Source organism: Malus sylvestris, chromosome 17 (genome assembly GCF_916048215.2).
Source record: "Malus sylvestris chromosome 17, drMalSylv7.2, whole genome shotgun sequence".
Classification (NCBI taxonomy): domain Eukaryota; kingdom Viridiplantae; phylum Streptophyta; class Magnoliopsida; order Rosales; family Rosaceae; genus Malus; species Malus sylvestris.
The window spans coordinates 24334538-24350653 of record NC_062276.1 but is presented as its reverse complement, the minus strand read 5'-3'; the positions used below and the strand labels follow the sequence as shown (position 1 = coordinate 24350653).

Below are 16116 nucleotides of genomic sequence, written 5' to 3'. Positions count from 1 at the left end.
ATATAAATATATATGACATGGCATAAAATGCATAAATCAATTTAAAAGTACATGTGAAATTATCAATCATATATATACGATAAAACGGAAAAGACCCACTCACCTGAGGTACGCGCTACGACTCCCTAGCACGAATATCGAGACATCACGAACCATCGTTGCTTATAAAAATGATCAAATCACGTCTCAGAGTTCTTATCGATAGAACACGTAACTTACATAAAACATATCTCCAATGACGTTCTAGAATGATTTGTAACTTGTTTGTACCATACTTAGGACCCCGTATTTAGACCTCGTATAAATACTCGGGGGACTCAAGTGTAATTATGTAATAAATGGAGGGGCAAATATGTAATAAGTGAGGAGCCCTTATTCTATAAAAGGACCCCTCACTCTCCTCATTAAAGGAGGCCAATTCTTAGGCCATACCCTCACCCTCTCAGTGCTCTCATCCTAACAGAAAAGCTCTCTCTATCCTCTTCAACATCTCAGAGAAATACAATATCAGTGTGGACGTAGCCCAAACATTAGGGTGAACCATGATACATCTTGTGTTATTTACATTTCTTGCAGATTCACGATACATCTTGTGTTATTTACATTTCTTGCAGATTCACGATCGGATTTACGTTGTTCTAAGACCTCCGGTTTTGTGCCTCAACATTTGGCGCCGTCTGTAGGAATCGACACGAAAAACTATGTCGGTTCTTTTTCATTTTTTCACCTCTGCTGTGAATCTGCAAAATCACAAAAAACCAAATCCATCACTCTCAATCTCCACCAAGATTTAGCATCACCACCCAATTAGGTTCAATCCATTCCCTTCAACCAAACACAACAGAATCCCAAAAATCCCATGTTCTAAAAAATCAAACTCACCCATTTCCCCAACCTCCAATCCCCACCTCCCCTCGATCTTCTGAGCCGAATCGGCAGAACCCAGTAGCCAATTTCTCAGAAAGATCACTGCTTTTGGGTGGTTGCAGAGTCGTGCTGACCATGTTGAAGGCCTGCTTCCAAGCTTTGTGAGACGAGCATCGCGCCCAACCCGGGTGACAATACCATGTTCCGGAGGTTCCTTCACAAGAGACCGTTGTTGGGGAATTTCCAGAAGCCAGCGATCTGGTCTTTACCGATGGGGGAAAACCTAATGGAAAAGCTCAAAGTTATGGCCATTAGCCAGGATCAGATCCGATTGGATGGTTTGGCTCCGCCGGAGCCTGAGCCGGAGAGCTTGCCAGTGGAAAAATCAGGATTGACGACGGAGGAAACAAAGAAGCTGCTGAGGGTGGCTCAGCTGGAAGCGGTGAAATCGAAGCTTCGAGAAGTCCAGAAAAGCTGGGTATCGTATTCGGAGTTTGTTCGGATCTGAAGGGAAAGCTTCACCTACAAACCCGGTTTTATACTGCTGCTTACTATCAGCTCTAAGACTGACAGGAGCTGACTACTTCAAATACAAAGACCTAAAGTAGCCATTGAATGCTAGAATCCGAGACCTCATGAAGCAAATGACTATGGCCGACCATATTGGCCAAATGACGCAGATCGAGCGCACAGTGGCGACCCATGATGTCATGACTAAGTACTTCATTGGGAATGTGCTTAGTGGTAGTGGGAGTGTACCAACCCCAAAAGCTTCAGCTAAGACGTGGATCAATCTGGTGAATGGCCTCCAAAAATGATCTATATCTACGCGTCTTGGGATTCCCATGATCTATGAGATTGATGCGGTTCACAGCCACAACAATGTCTACAATGCTACTATTTTCCCTCACAATGTTGGACTGGGAGTCACCAGAGATCCTAATTTTGTCAAGAGAATTGGGGAAGCAAATGCCCTTGAAGTCAGGGCAACCAGAATTCCTTATGTCTTTGCCCCATGTATTGCGGTCTGCAGAAATCTAAGATGGGGTAGGTGCTACGAAAGCTATAGTGAAGACCATAAGATTGTTCAAGCAATGACTGAGATAATATCTGGTCTGCAATGAGACATGCCTCCCACTACTCAAAAGGGGGCTCCCTATGTTTCTACTGCAAACCTACTGTAGGTTCTGATGGAAAGAGGAAAGAGCTAGAGAGTAACATGTAATCCGCTGTCAAGTGCGTCGTCCACTGCGCCTACGCAGAAAAAGCAAAAGAGAGAGGGAAAGCAGAAAAGTAAAAGCAAATCAGAAAGAAAACCAGAAAAGCAGTGGGAAACAAAGCAAAAAAATAGAAACAAAAGCGAAAGCAAAGCATAAAAAAAACCGAGAAAAAACAGAAAGCAAAAGAGAGGTTTTCCTTTACGAGAACACATGGCGACACTGCAAAAGCAAGGAATAAACACCCACACTACAAAAGCAAGGAATAAACACCCCATCAGAATGATGTGATTTACTTTCCTTATTTTTTAATGATGTAATTTATTTTTCGTATCTTTCGGAGATATCTGTATAACCCCATTAGAGGGTAATTAAAAAAAAAATGGCAAGCCCAAAATAATGGGCTGGAATGTTATGTGGAGGACGTATGCCCATATGCCCAAAAGAGCCAGACCCTCTATTATCACCAACCAGATGATCAAAAGTACGTCCAGTACTACAAAGAATTTTTCGGCTGCCTGCCGTTATTACCACCAACCAGGTGATCAAAAGTATGCCCAGTACTCCAAAATTATTTGGCAGCCTGCCACTATTACCACCAACTAGGTGATCAAAAGTACGCCCAGTACTTCAAAAATTATTCGGTGACCTGCCGCTATTATCACCCATTAGGTGATCAAAAGTACGTCCAGTACTCCAAAATTATACATGAGCATTACTCATGTCAATTATACATAAACATTCATGAGCATCACTCATGTCAATCATACATAAACATTCATGAACATCATTCATGTCAACATTCATGAGCATCACTCATGTCAACATTCATGAGCACCACTCATGTCAACATTCATGAGCATCATTCATATAAACATTCATGAGCATCACTCATGTCAATCAGCTTCAAAGGCTTCATTTACAGAGCTCTAGCTTCAAAAGCTTCATTTACAAAGCTCCAGCTTCAAAGCTTCATTTACAAAGCTCCAACTTCAAAAACTTCACTTGCAAAACTTCACCTACAAAGCTTCAGTGCAGGGTATACAAATACCGCCTCCGAACAACCGCCACTTAGGCCCATACATGGATTCAATTTGAAGTCTCCAGTCAACAAACTCTATTGACTAAAGATTTGGGGGACTACACTATGTACCATATATTGGGCCACAACTAGGCCTCATGAAAAATATATGGGGGACTTAGCCTATTATTTATGTACTTAGGAGCGAGCCCTTATTCTATAAAAAAGATTCCCTCACTTTCATTAGAAAGCACCCATTATTCATGTACTGAGGAGCGATCCCTTATTTTATAAAAGGGACTCCCTCACCTTCATTAGAGAGCATCGCTGCCAACTGAGCAACCGCCTCGCCGCGAGCATCACTTCTAACCCATTATTCATGTATTGAGAAGTGAGCCCTTATTTTATAAAAGGGACTCTCTCACTTTCATTATAGAGCACCCATTATTCATGTACTGAGGAGCGAGCCCTTATTTTGTAAAAGGGACTCCCTCACCTTCATTAGAGAGCATTGCCGTCAACTGAGCAACCGCCTAACCGTGAGCATCACTCCTAACCCATTATTCCTGTACTAAGGAGCGAGCCCTTATTTTATAAAAGGGACTCCCTCACCTTCATTAGAGAGCATCGCCACCAACTGAGCAACCGCCTCACTGCGAGCATCACTCCTAACCTATTATTCATGTACTGATGAGCAAGCCCTTATTCTATAAATGGGACTCCCTCATCTTCAACGCCACAAGCCAAGCCAACCAAGGCAACATAAGCCACAAACAGAGCAGCCTCGCAATATATGCTACTTCTAGTTGAGCATCATTTTAGATTGGGCATCGCCTCATATTGAGTATTCAGTTCTAGACGACATCTAGTTACTTCGGCCCACACATAGACTGAATTTAAAGTCTCTAACCAAAAGACTCTCTTGACTGAAGACTTAGGGAACTACTGTTTGTACCATACTTAGAGCCTCCGTATTTAGACCTCGTATAAATACTCAGGGGACTCAAGTGTAATTATGTAATAAATGGAGGGGCAAATATGTAATAAGTGAGGAGCCCTTATTCTATAACATGACCCCTCACTCTCCTCATTAAGAGAGGCCAATTCTTAGGCCATACTCTCACCCTCTTAGAGCTCTCATCCTCACATAGAAGCTCTCTCTATCCTCTTCAACATCTCAGAGAAATACAATATCAGTGTGGACGTAGCCCAAACATTGGAGTGAACCACGATACATCTTGTGTTATTTACATTTCTTATAGATTCACGATCGGATTTACGTTGTTCCAAGACCTCCAGTTTGTGCATCAACATAACTCATTGACCAAAAATCAAATGTCGATCAAAAATCAACAGTAGGGTCCATAACCCTACATAACTCAATCCAGAAGATCCGCACCTCGGATTTCCAATTGCCAAAATTAAGTGATGGCCGACGTTTTATTTTACGAACTTACAAATCCAATTCGGGAAGATTAGTATGTCGGATTCCCGATCTGTATGTTCCTATGGTCCTCAAATATTACGTACTATAACATATTAAAGTTTGGCGATGATCTAACGGTCGAATCATCGATTCATAAAATAGTTAAGCGATGGACCTTAGTGGAACTAGGTTCAAATGATGGAAATTCATCAATCGGACTTCACATATGGAATTAGATAATCAAATTTAGTCTAGGAAGGTAAGGGGATGCCTTGGCCCACATGCCGCCTTACACGGCGGTCGGCCGTCCCGACTTGCCGGAAAATCTAACTATTTCTAAAAATTCTCAAACTTTACAGAAATAAATATCTCAATGAGTAGAGCAAGTTTTATACCTGTGGCCAAGTTCAATTTGGCCGAGAAAAGCCTCAAATCGCCACGAACCCGTCGGAACCCTAAAATTTAGGTGTTCTTGATTTGTCCTCAAATCAACTTCAACGTTCCAACCACTTACTGGGCATTGCTCCTGACCTCTTGAGGAGTGTTTTGGTGGTGGTAATTGAAGGAAAACGTTTTAGGATTAGTGGATTTCGGGCAATGGCTTCCGCGGCACCCATGAGTATTTCTTTGTGAATCTTAACCAATCCGTGTCGATTTTAGCTAGAAATGGATGTTGGGGCGTGGTGATGAGGTTTGGTGGTGGTGATTGGGGGAAAATTGCCTGAAAATTTGATGAGTATTGCCGGAAAATTCCACCGGTTCGAAACCGGGTTGTCATAAATGTACGGGTCGAATTGGTTGGGTGCTCTGCACCTCCCTCCTTTCCCCTATTTTCCTGTTCTCCCATTGGTCTTCTCCTCACCTCCTTCCAGATTGGGCAAAAGCCCCTTCCTTTTCTCTCATCCAATTAGGCATCTGCCTTCATTTTCCTTTGTTCCGTTTTCCTTCTTCTTCACCGATTCCTTTCTTTTCCCCTCTCAGCCACCCACATGTGGCCTAATAATTTAGTGGTATAAAATAATATAATATAATTAAAATAGTTATTTCTTCAAAATACTTTCAGGTTCCGTAAAACTTTAATCGTAACTCCAAATTCACTTCTGCTTGGGCTTACACGTTCGTATCGTCGAGTACTTCAGGAATACGTTAAAAATATATTTAGTATGTCTCACTATACATTGGTCAACAAAAGTCAAAACCTTCACCTCTAGGGCATTTTCGTAAATTCACACTTTTAAAATTTATAAAATTGTAGAACTAGGGATGGGTTGTCATATTTAGAGTCTATTTAATAACTGTTGCAATTTTTAGTGACTTGAAAACTTGTTTGGTAAATGTTTTACTTTTCATTTTGAGGTGTGAGTTTATTTTTGGGCTAACTACATTTTACAACCTTCAAGTTTGAGCTGACTTATTTTTGGGTCAACTACATTTTACAACCTTCAGGTTTGAGTTGGTTTTATTTTTGGGCTAACCGTATTTTACAACCTTCATGTTTGAGGCCTTGAGCTGATTTTCAAGATGAGACACGAGCTTCTAATTTTCTCGTATTGCAACCTAAAGTTTTGGAATTGTACCAATTAACCATTATTGTCTCTTATAATATCTAATCCTCCATTAAAATGTGGTGCAAATTAGAAGGATATTACGCTCACTATATCATTAATTTGATAAGTGATCAAACAATAAGTTTGATCAAAAGCATAAATTGGTACAATTTTAATACCTTATGATGTAAAATGAGAAATTTAAATCTTCTAAATTTTAATACTCTATGTAGTTTTTTTAAGACATTCATTATTATCTAAACTAAAAGCCATTATAATTTTGTTCTAATTCGACTTTGGTGAAAAACGAACCTAAGAAGATGGTTTTCGGTTTTATAGTCACATAATCTCCATATTTTTGCAACCTTGTCCTTTTATTTTCTTCATTAGCATTGGACGTAAACATCTTGATCCAACCCTGATTCTATATTCTCATTCGTCTAAATCAAATTTGGCATCCAAGTATCTTTGGTTCATGCCACACCGGTTTGACTAGAACTCAATTGCCTTTTATTTCTTGATTTCAATGACACAAACAATTTTCCGCTAACGCATGAAACTCATTTCTTGCTTGTGTAATCACCTTTCAAATGGGAATCTTATGAGAGAATTTTAATAGTGTGGGCTACTTAGTAGAACGAAAAAGGAACGGTCGGACAACCAATACTTCGGACTATTGAAGAATAACCCCTTTCTGTATCCCAAATTGAAAAGTACATGAATATATAACTTGGATTACTACTTGGAAAGACCAAATAAATGTACATCAAAGTGCGAATCTCAACGAAAGGCTAATACAATTTAGAAAACTTAATCATAATACAATTGAAAAGTACATGAATATATATATATATATTTTTTTTGGAACAAACTTAATCATAATATTGGCATTAGATCTACAGACTGACAAGGAAAATTTGAAATTTGGAAGCATATGATATGAAAACATTAAGTAATGTAGAACACGTACTAAAATAATCGAAGGGTCAATAGACCAAGTCACCACACACTCAAAACTTCACAAAAAGCATATCTGATATTTGACTTTATGAAAATCTGACAACTACCAATGCCGGTCAAGGCGCGATTACATAAGCTGCGAATGTGCTTCTACACTAATTAAATTATTAATAATCTGGACTTTTATTATTTTTTTTATTATTTTGGTTCTCCAATTTTTTTTGTTTTTTTTGGGGGGGGGGGGGGGGGCTTTAATTTACCAGGTGCTAATTAATTTCATCCTAGTATTGTTAGTTTTTTTTTGTGTTTTCTTGTTGTAGGGGTTACTTATTCAATGGGAAAGCAGGACAAATTTGAGGACAGTCCCTCCAGTTGGTACAAAAGCTGTCGTAGACTCGTATGCTAACAATGAAAATGAGAGTGAATCTTCGAAAAGAACGCTACACGATTGTACTTGTAAGCAAATTTAATGCGAAATTGAGAAGTTGTCACGAGTGAGGCCAGGTTAATTAAAAAGGAAAACTAATGAAAAAGATTTGAAAATTTTGAATTTTAATGATAATGACAAAATAAAGAGTAAAGTGAATAGTACCAAGTTTGACTTTTAGTGTAAAAATGTGGTTTTTCGTTAAACTGAACAGTAACGTGGGTTTTTCGTTAAAACTCCCTAATTAAAAACCTAAAAAGAAGGCGTGTTTGTGATAGAGTGTGAGGCCAAAGAAGTAATAATCTCATGCAATCATATTTTAATTGTCATATCACTAGGAAGCTGAAGGATATATATACTATTCATGATTGGTGAAATGGTCCGACTGTTCCAAGTTGGAATGCACCAAGACACCCAAGCTCTTTTGCAAAGCTATATCTATCATTAGCTACTTTGAAGACTTATTTTTTATTTAAGTTTGCAAGGCAATGAAGGATACAAAAGTTTGAATTCAAATTCAAAGACTATATACGAAAACATTCAACGATAGTTTAATTAAACTAATCAATAAATTTAAAGTATAAATTTAAAACTAATAAATTATTGAGGGATTATGTTTAGCTCATTCGATTGGAGATGGTATATGAATATGGTTTATGACACTGTTCATTTAAAAATAGTTTTTTGCAGGGCTATAAGCCTATAATTATGAACGAGGCTATATTTAACCCTTTCGGTTGGAAATGGCTTAAGTGCCCCAAAAACCTCAGCTATGCCCTAGTGGTGTCTTGGTGGAGGTAGAGTCAAGACTTTCTTAGAAAAATAGCACATTCATAGCACTTTGACGAGAATCATTGACACACCCTGATCCAGGATGTCCACTAGAAATCCGAATCGAGTTGTGCTGGCCGTTACCTGGAAGGTGACAAAGCTATAAATTGTGATGATGTGGAAAAATGTGAATAAATTTAAACCTAAGAGTGCCTAAAAACTAGAGTGCGCTGGTGAGCGAGAATGAGTCCACTTCACACGTGACATTAGAGCATAAATAAGTACAGTAGAGTGGATTGAGAATCATACTATCTAAAGAAATTCCCAATACTAAGATTTGCCACGAATCCTCGTCGATAACAAAACTTAGCTAATAAAACCTGGAAGGTGAAAACAAAACACGGTGAGTGGCCCTGGAAATAATTTTAATAAAAACCTTCTAAAACGTCATAATCCCTAACTGTAACACCTATATAGTTTCTAGGAAATCATACCACGTACCAATGTGAAATCAAAAGTATATCAAAATGAAATCTATAAATATACCATGACACAACATCTCATCAGCAATATAAATAATCATGTGCTCAACAATCTATATTAGCACGAAAGTCGGAGTCACTTAACGTGACCTGTACGACTACACCTATAGCTCATCAATCAATGCTAGCACATAAGTCGAAGTCACATCTTGTGACCTGTACGATTCATCCATAGCTCATCAATCAATGCTAGCACATAAGTCAGAGTCACCTCTTGTGACTTGTACAACTGAATCTATAGCTCAATAAGTATACCTGCACACGAGTCGGAACCACTTAAAGTAGTCTGTACGACAGGACTAGGTGTAAATAAATACACTCAAATGCTACGATCACTTGAAGACTGTGCGAATAATCGCGGGTCACCTACGAGTCGGAACCACCTATTGTGGTCTATACGACAGGACTGTGCACCTACCTTGGATCCAAGGTGAGCGTAAGGTACGGGAGGTGAACATCACGTGAAGAACTGTACCCAGGCTATAGGTGGGAGCACTAACACCAGGGTACAGGTTTATGAGCTCTCAATGCATCTCAACATAACATGTATGACTCATGGGCAATCTGTACGACAGTGTCGGAGTTGCCTATCATTGCAACCTGTATGACAATGTCGGAGTTGCCTAAAAACATAAATATAGGCATGCCATAACTCGATCATTTCGAATAACACCATAAACTCACCTGAACTTACCTGTGCATCCTGCGTTCCTCTTCGCACTTCAAAGTATTTACGGTCATTATGTGCAGGTAGTATACATATGGATATGCCATGATGCAACCTAATACTCAACCATGTCATAGCATTTTCAAATATATATATATATAACATAGCGAAAAATGCATAATCTGTAACGCCCCACTCCCAACTAAACACTAGTTTAATTAACTATCATTACTTACAATTCTTTACTTCAATTTTTCAATTCCTCACACATTGCTCAATTCCCCAAACAAGGTTTTTGTCTCGATTATTTAATCTCATTTATTGTATGGCTTCATCTAACGTCTTGTTAGACTGCTTACGTACCCTAAACAGGGATCAAGCCAATCGTAGTTTACTCTTAGTACGTCAAAGCATTCACAGTCATTATATGTAGGTAATATGCATATAGACATGGCATAATGCAATCTCACACTCAACCATATCATAGTATCTTAGACTATAAAAATATATGGGGGACATGGTATACATATGCATAAATCAATTTAAAAGCGTTTACAGCATTATCAATCATATATATATATATATATATATATAGATAAGAGGAAAAGACCCACTCACCTAAAGTCCGCGCTACGACTTCCTAGTATGAATATCAAGACATCACAAACCATCGTCACCTAGAACAATTGTCAAATCACGTCTCAGAGTTCTTATCGATAAAATACATAATTTATATAAAACACATCCCTACGAATTTCAATCTGGAAGATCCGCATCACGGAATTCCGATCTGTTACCTCCAAAGATCGACATTATGTTCCTAGAACAACGTCCAAATGTTTCATTACAATCCAACGGTTGAATCTCCGCCAATTGCCAAAATCAAGTGGCGGTCAACATTTTATCTTATGAACTTACAAATCCAATTCGGCAAGATCCATACATCGGATTCCTGATCCATAAGTTTCTATGGTTCTGAAATATTATGTACTATAATGTATTAAAGTTTGGTGACGATCCAACGGTCGGATCGTCGATTCATACAATAACCTATTAACGTATCGTAGATAATTTAGGTTTCAACCATCAACCTATGTCATACAATTACCAAGACTGAACTCAAGGCATCTAATTTAGCCTAAAAATGACATTGACGGCCCCCTAGCCACGCGCCGCAGCACGTGCCACCATGGGTGGCGGTCGGCCGCCCCGACTCACTGAAAAATTCAACTATTTTTTAAAATTCTCAAAAATTCCAGCAATGAAGATCTCAAAAAGTATAGCAAAGTTTATACATGTGGCCAAGTTCAATTTGGTCGGGAAAAGCCTCAAATCACAACGAACCCGCCGGAACCCTAAAATTTGGGTGTTCTTGATTCGTCCTCAAATAAACTCCAACGTTCCAACCACAACGTTTAAAATTTGGTGAATTGCCGCCGGTGCTCACTTGGCCCCGTGGGCGAGGTCCCTCACGAAACAAAGCCAAACACGTCGGGTTTGGTTGATAATTGATGGGAAAATGGCAGGGAAGTAATTTGGTAGTGATGGGGAACTTTTATTTGCTCGGAAAACGCCACGAGGGTGCGGAAATGGACACCGGCCAAACCGGGTCGAGGTGGAAGAAACGGGTCAGGGGGAAAATGATTCTTGGTTGGGTGCCACTCCCTTCTCTCCTTTCCCTCATGTCTTCCTCTTCCCATTGGTTCCTTCTCTCTCTTCCTTCTTCTTGATTGGGCAAAAGCCCATTCCTTTTTCTCTCCTCCAACTAGGCAGCAGCCTTCCTTTTCCTCTGTTTCGTTTTTCTTCCTCTTCCCGATTCCTTTCTTTTCCTTGCTAAAAATTGATTGGCTTCCTTCCCACAAAATGGGAGCTCAAATTATTTAACTAACTTTAAATAATAAATTTCAAACGTCTGTAACTATACGGTTATAATCCGGACTTGCAAACGGCTTTCGCCTATGCGTTCGTATTAACGAATACTACACGCCGAAAGAATAAATTATACTTTCCTCTAGATGATGGTCAACAAAAGTCAAAATCTTTGCCTCTAGTGCATTTTTGTCAATTCCCTCAATTAAAATAAATAAAAACGTAAAGTTAGGGACTGGTTGTCACAATCATAAACAGACTATTTATCTCTTCTTACACAGTCGTGTTTAATTATTTTTACTATTTTCATTTGATTTATTCAAATCAACGGTAAGAAAAAAAAGGGTTATGTAAGAGGCTAAAAATAGTGTGTGAGAATCAACTCCCTTGTTTTAATCCCTTCGGTTAGTTCAAGTGGCAAGTGTAAGTGGGAAAATGGATTAAGATTAGGGTAGATAAAATGTTTGATTCTCTTTTATTGTAACCCAAAAAAAATAGCATATCCTTTGGCACAACTTGTATAAGTTCTTGATAATTGGGGTTATAAGTTCTTATGACAACACTATATAAAAGAAGGGTGATTAGCGAGGAGAGTAAAAATCAAACTCTTGTTCTAAATTCGAAGTACTTTACTGTTGAATTTATAAGTCGAATAAAGTTCATTACCCCTAGTTTAATGTTGGCTTAGTTACATGTACACCTTCTGAATTCAAATCGAGTATCACTTAATTTCATGAAACTCAAAATTTGTTATTTAACTTCTGAAACTCAATTTCGTGTCTCATTGTTTCCCCTAACATCAAAATCTGTTAACAAATTCATCAAAACTACTTATATGGCTCAAAAATGAGTCTTATTGTGCCACATAAATAGTTTTAACAGACTTTGACAATATGGATCAAAGTGACACGAATTGAGTTTTAGAGAGTTGAGTAAACAAAATTTAAATTTCAAAAAATTAAGTGAGACTCAAATTAAATTTTAGAGGGTTTAGTACTTATTAATCTCTTCACTTCTTGTTTTTGTTCAATAATCTCTTCTTAATTTCTTGTTTTTGTTCAATAATCTCTTCTTATTTTTGTGTAAGAGAATCAAATATTTTCTCACCAGTGTATGGTATGGGACAAAAAGGGGGAGTCGGACATGAAAAATGGGACATAAAGGCAAATGCAAAAGCATGAAATTTGAGTCATCCTGTCACTCCAATTAGGGTGATGTTCCCCCAGTGTAACTTTATCTTTCCCTGTCTCCCTGAAAAATTGTATGGAGAAAAAGGGAAATATTGACAAATTGATGTCCTCCCTGATCTCGTATGTGATCTCTTGTATGTAACTTTATCTTCCCTTGATCTTGCAGTCTAGTGACGACGGACCAAATAAATCAAATCGTTCAAGAGAGTGAGAGATCTAGACCCTTGATTTATATGAAGTGGGTCAGTTGGTGGGCTAATAGGAGCCGTAAAATTTAAAATAAGTGATTCTGATTTCTTGGTCCGTCGACTCTAGCTTGTAAGATCCAGAGAGGATCTCGATTCCTCCTAAGCTAGCAAATCATATAGACCCATTAGGGTCCACACTCCCATACCAATCAGCTTATGAAACTTTACCACTAAAAAAAGAGAAAGTTTCAATATAGTGGGAACACGATTTGGTACACCAAGTATCAAAATTGGTAGGAATTTTTTTTTTTTTAGTATGGGTGAAAAATCTGAATGATCATGTGCACAAGATCACATAATCTGATTATACTAATTAATATTCATTAATTATTATTTATATTAAGAAAAAATGTCAATAATCAAGACAGGATTTATGGGACTAACCTACTTTTGGTTTTGTGGCTGTTATTTTTGTAGTGATTTCGGTTTGAAGCTGCTTAACCGTGCATAGCTAATTCAAATGGTGGCAGAAGCAAGAGTCTTTCTACCATTATGTAATGATATTAACCGCCTATTTGGTATGCAATTTGAATCTCATTTTTTTTTTAACTCAAAAACAGTTTTTGAGTCTCAAGTCAATAAACTCGATTTTCTTTTTGGTCAAACGAAACTACTTCTATTAAAAAACTAGTACAAGAAAGAGACCAAAAGCCCTCCCATAAAAAACAGTAGGTAAAGTAAAAGGCCCAAGCACAATGAGAGCTGCAACCCAAGATACAACGGGAGACCCACACAAATTTAGGCTCATAGGCAGAAAAAACAAACAACAAAAAAAACCCTAATTTGAAGCCACCACCATGACGTCCTAGAAGGAAGTCAAACTCTAAACCGAAAAAGTAGACACCAGATCCAAATCCTTTTCACAAATTCCTACAAATATATACAAACAAAGTACCATATGGATAGAAAGTGAGGTTAAGGGGTATGTAAAATGCTCTTAGTATGACGGATGCCACAGAACACTTGGCCATGACGAGGATTCGACATGCCGGTTGAGGGAGGAGAAGTGAGGGAGAGAAATTGATCTGATATCCAATTTCAGATCAAAGCCCGCAGATCCGAGCACATGGTTGGGTGGGGATGGAATATCACAGCTAAAAAGGAGTGAGGAAGAAAAAATAACAGATAGAAAGCAGTAAAGACAGGCAAAAATATGTTGGATAAGAGACATGAAGCCTAAATATGAGATAAACACAGGTTTATTGAGACCAAGCTCAAGGAAGACTGGAAAGTGGGAAGGAAAAGGGGGTGGGAAGTTGTAAGAGGGAAAGGGCAGAGGAGATGGGAGGGGAGGAAAATAGGGAAAAGGCAGAGGAGATGGGAAAGAAAGAAAATAGGGAAAGAGCAGAGGAGGTATGAGGGAAAGATAAGGAAAAATGGGGTCACTTTGTAATTTAACGAACTGAACTGTCTATCTTTACAGTTTATGTTGCTCATTTTTCATATGAGTTTGGGCCGTGTTATGTCATCTTGCCTGTTTGACACTTCTACATTAGATTGAATAAATAAAACAAATCAATAAGCAAAAATAAACAAGGATGTACAAAAGGAAAATAAAGATGTGAAAATCTTTCCCTTCTCAAGTGTAAATCGATTCCCTATTTTTTTTCCCGAAACGATGAAAAAATAATTAAATTTGATCTAAAACCTTGCAGTTGAAGTTAAAACATCACAAACATGGAAAATTACGAAACAATCCCTACACCCTAGAATCAATCACTTTCCCATTGAGTAAGTGCATTTTGAAGCAAGTTGAATAATTGAATGGTCCAGTAATGGTGTCCAATCTCTACACATGATTTGATTTGATGAAATTTATGAATGTATTATTTGTTTAATCAACGGATTAATGATGGAGAGAATTCATATTTAATATGAGGTCGTTTTCTCTTCTGGAAAAGTTGAATCATCCTAGTGGACATGACTAAACCATCCTCGATGAATGGATGATAACATGAAAATGTCTCATTGATGTGAAGTAACTAAAGATTGATATTATTCGTTTATTAAGTAGGAAATTAAGGATAGAACTTGCCTGCTTAAAGAATCAGCCATGCTGATTACCAATCACGGTTGGACACGTGTTTATTTTGGATTAAAAATTCCATAACTTGGACACGTGTCCAGCCGTGATTTGTTATCAGCAGAGAGTGCTGCTGAATCTTTAGCAGCCAAGTCCCGTTCGGAAATCAATTGGTGAAGTTAACTATTTCTTTTTTTCTTTTTTGAACGAAGGTAAATATATTACCAACAAAACAAAATTTACAAGAAAGAGGTCCAATTACAATAATCACATAGACATGGACCCCCAAAATACAGCAAAACAAGTCTAACAGAAAATTATTAGCCCAAGACAAAATAGAAATTGAAAAAAAACCTTAATAGCTTGCGCCCTTGCAGCCGTCGGAAGGACCCCAACCAACCACCCAGCGCAAACCAGAGGTGGTGGGAACTTTTTTTTTTTTTTATAATTTTTTTCTGATGAACAAAGCATATATTAAAGGGTGTGACCTCTAAAACAACCAATTTGCATACAATCAAATAAATACTCACGTTGTGCGGATTGAGGGAGAGATCTATCCCAATTGTCTGGATCATTATAAAGAAAACCAATACTAGTAATAGCATCTGTTAGGAAGTTGGTTTCTCTATAAACATAATACCAAGTGGTGGGAATATGTTAAATTACTAGTGCATGTAGTATCCCACATCGGTGGGGTGAGAGTTGGTCCCTGGCCTTATATGTACATGTCTCTCTCTTCTTAGCATGATGTATTTTGGGTAGTGAGATTCTCTTGCCCAGGAACAAATCCGTGAGGGCGTGACCCAAAGCGGACAATATCGTGCTACGGCAGAGTCAGAATGTGACAATTTGGTATCAGAGCCAAACTCACCGTCCGTTCGGATGTGCCGACGAGGATGTCAGTCTCCCTAAAAGGAGTGGATTGTAGTATCCCACATTGGCGGGCTAAGGGTTGGTCCTTGGCCTTATATGTACATGCCCCTCTCTTCCTAGCATGATGTGTTTTGGGTAGTGAGGTTCTCTTGCCTAGGAACAAATCTGTGAGGGTGTGGCCCAAAGCAGACAACATCGTGCTACGGCGGAGTCGGGATGTGACAGTGCATGCTTTAAATTATGTATTTACTTGCATGTTAATTTACGAATTTTATGTGATTAATATAGCAATTAGACCTTAATTTTTCTAATATTTAAGTCGTTACTGTTATCCATTATAATCATCAACTTATCAATTAATCAAACTATCCTTTGGGATTTCCATCAAACTGGTAGATCCCAGATTTTCAATTCTTCAAGAAATTATGCTTGTAATCCTTTTTGCTTCGTGATGCGTCACTCGTCCCT

At 38.2% G+C, this 16116-nt stretch overlaps 1 protein-coding gene across 1 annotated transcript; it reads left to right on the top strand.

Annotated features, from left to right (window-relative positions):
* Positions 1–1066: 1066 nt before the first annotated feature.
* LOC126611905 (calcium uniporter protein 2, mitochondrial-like) lies at positions 1067–1375 on the top strand. Its single transcript, XM_050280221.1, has one exon. It carries the CDS (start codon positions 1067–1069, stop codon positions 1373–1375), a length of 309 nt encoding a protein of 102 aa, XP_050136178.1.
* The last annotated feature ends 14741 nt before the right edge of the window (positions 1376–16116 follow it).